Source organism: Bison bison, unplaced genomic scaffold (genome assembly GCF_000754665.1).
Source record: "Bison bison bison isolate TAMUID 2011002044 unplaced genomic scaffold, Bison_UMD1.0 scf7180017864093, whole genome shotgun sequence".
NCBI classification, from domain to species: domain Eukaryota; kingdom Metazoa; phylum Chordata; class Mammalia; order Artiodactyla; family Bovidae; genus Bison; species Bison bison.
In genome coordinates, this window is record NW_011494665.1 from 551,777 (window position 1) to 554,088 (window position 2,312).

General features: G+C 56.6%; 1 protein-coding gene across 3 annotated transcripts in view; it reads right to left on the reverse strand.

Annotated features, from left to right (window-relative positions):
- The window catches only part of RRNAD1 (ribosomal RNA adenine dimethylase domain containing 1), a 7,421-nt gene that overhangs the window by 1,986 nt on the left and 3,123 nt on the right, over positions 1-2,312 (reverse strand). The window contains exons 3-7 of one of the 3 annotated variants that reach the window (XM_010838214.1): positions 2,236-2,292; positions 1,892-2,084; positions 1,357-1,419; positions 974-1,117; positions 44-528 (exon numbers count right to left, since the gene is read on the reverse strand). In XM_010838214.1, the coding sequence (XP_010836516.1) occupies positions 44-528; positions 974-1,117; positions 1,357-1,419; positions 1,892-2,084; positions 2,236-2,292 (942 nt within the window). The remainder of the gene's footprint in view (positions 1-43; positions 529-973; positions 1,118-1,356; positions 1,420-1,891; positions 2,085-2,235; positions 2,293-2,312) is intronic. The other 2 variants (XM_010838216.1, XM_010838215.1) reach the window with 2 other exon arrangements.

Sequence of the window (2,312 nt, forward strand, 5' to 3'; positions counted from 1 at the left end):
ATCCCCCCCATCTTACCCCCCCCGCCCCGTCCCCCAGCCTCACTCTTCGATCTTGAGCTCGTGGACCCTGGGAATCCCCTGCACGCCTGGCCGCCGGAGCTCAGGCTGGGCACACCGGATGACGGTCTCCAGTGCCGCGCGGTAGCAGTGGGTTCGGAGGCTGGGGCCTGCTTTCTGTAGCCGCTCAGCATACTCCTCCAGGGCATGGCAGGCCCCCTCCCGAAGCCTGTAGGGCAGTTCATAGCCGGGCAGCCCAGCCACCCACTGACTCAGTGGGTAACCACCAGGGTCACTCAGCTTCATGTAGCAGCAGCCCACTGAAGCCAGGGCCACCACCTCAGGGCAGCAGCAGAAGTGCCTCAGCAAGGCAACACTCAGATCCCCACAGGCGTGGAGGCCCGTCAGCAGCAGGCGGGCCCTGCTCTGAGGTGAGGTCTCCAGCGGAAGCAGGAGCTCCTCACACAGGGTCGTGGGGTCCACCCACCTAACCACGTGGTGTGGGGGGTGACGAGGGCCAGTTTGGACCACCTGTGGAGGTAGGACAGAACAAAGGCAGATATGAGGCCTGTTTCCTGTCCATACACCACCTCGGGCCACAGGAAGGGATCTGTCCTGAGTTCCTTCCCAAGGAGGAAGGTGGGAGAGCAACTGGCGCAGAGGAAATGGGATAGATACTGCGTCTGTCATTACTAACTGCAAATCTTTTCATCTCTGAGTACCAGCTTCCTCATTTGTAATGAGGCTGATACCTGATTGGCCACTTTGTACAGCTGGCTATGAGGAGGATGTATCGGTGTAGAAAGCACTTTTTAACTAGAAAGTGCCTTTAAGATGAGGCTTTGGTGAGGAGGTAGCAGAAACAGGACACACCGTCTCGAGCTGAGACATTTAAGAGAGAATTCAGCGTTGGTGCCTAGTTTCAGCCAAGTCAGTCCTGGTCTCGTGGTCCTGGCTGCAGGAAGAGCTGGTCTACCTTTGGGTTCCTCTTCTCCTCTTTCTCCAGAGTCTGTAGGAGCTCCTGGTCTAGGCGCTGGGCTCTCTCCACCAGTCTCTGATCCCCTTCAATGCTCTTTACCATCAGCCCCAGCCCCAGCGACATGAAGCGGGAGAGATGGCCCTGGAGTCAAAAGAAGGGGGGTAAAGACAGCCCTGTTCAGGGTCCCCTACATAGTCCCCATCCCTGTCTATGGTTTGGACACCTGGGTACCAGGCCCCCAGAGACTTAAATTCTGCCCAGCTTACTTCCTGCATTCCTTATTACTTGCCCTTCTGGGCCTGACAACCTGCCTTCTAGTTGTTCTATCCCCATGACAAAAAAAAAACACAAAAAAGCAGACTATTATGGGTCTGGCTCACCTGGCCTGAGCCTACATCCACAACCTGGGTGCAGCCTGTGAGGTCACTCAGCTTCTTCACCAGCTGAAAGAAAAGGGAACAAAGGCCCCCTGGCCATTGGTTGTTGGCTCCCAGGGCAAACACTCATAAGGAGAGCAGAGAGGAGCTGAGGATGGCAGAGGAAGACGGGTAGGGGGTGCCATGGAAGAGACAAGAGACATGGAAACCAAAATAGGGTGTGCTGACCCCGGCTCAGGCTACTATCTTTGCTCCTCTCAGGACAGTGATTCAGTCCCCATAGAACAAGAGTCCTGCTGTGATGCCATCAGCAGACTGTGAAGATTATCAGAACAAGAATAAGACAGTGATTCAACTATAGCCACCAATCAACCCAGCAGAAGGATGAAGACAGGCTTACAGTATACCTGCCAAGGAAGGGGCCTTCTAGGGCCTCTGGTCCTATAGGTGATAAAAGGTGCCCAAACCTTTGTAATCCATAGGCTTAAGGAGTCCCCAAGGCCCCCAGATACTACCTGTACCCCAGCCATCTCCTCACCTCTCCCAGCCTCCGAATCTCATGCTGCTTCTTGGGCCTGACATGTTTCCGGAATGGAGCTGTCAGTCGGGAACTCTGGCTGGGATTCTCCAGGAACTCTGAGGGGGTCTGAAACCCAGGCGTCCGGGTAAAGGCCAGGGCATAGGCTGTGGACTTCAGGGCCAGCAGGGTGAGTGGCCACACCGACCTGTACCTGAGATAGCCCGCCCAGGCCCCCAGTGAATAGTCCCATTGCATCCTGAGTGTGCCAGCTTACAACCCAGGAAGCCCCTGTGAGACTGAGCAATGGCTCCCTGCAGGGCTCAGCTCCGAGTCCCCCAGCACAGGGTCCCTCTTGCCCATACCTGGCCACTTCCCCTTCTCTGGGCATCCCCAGCAGCAGCGTGGCCAGCTGTGGCGGGGTCAGGCCATCCAGTGGCTC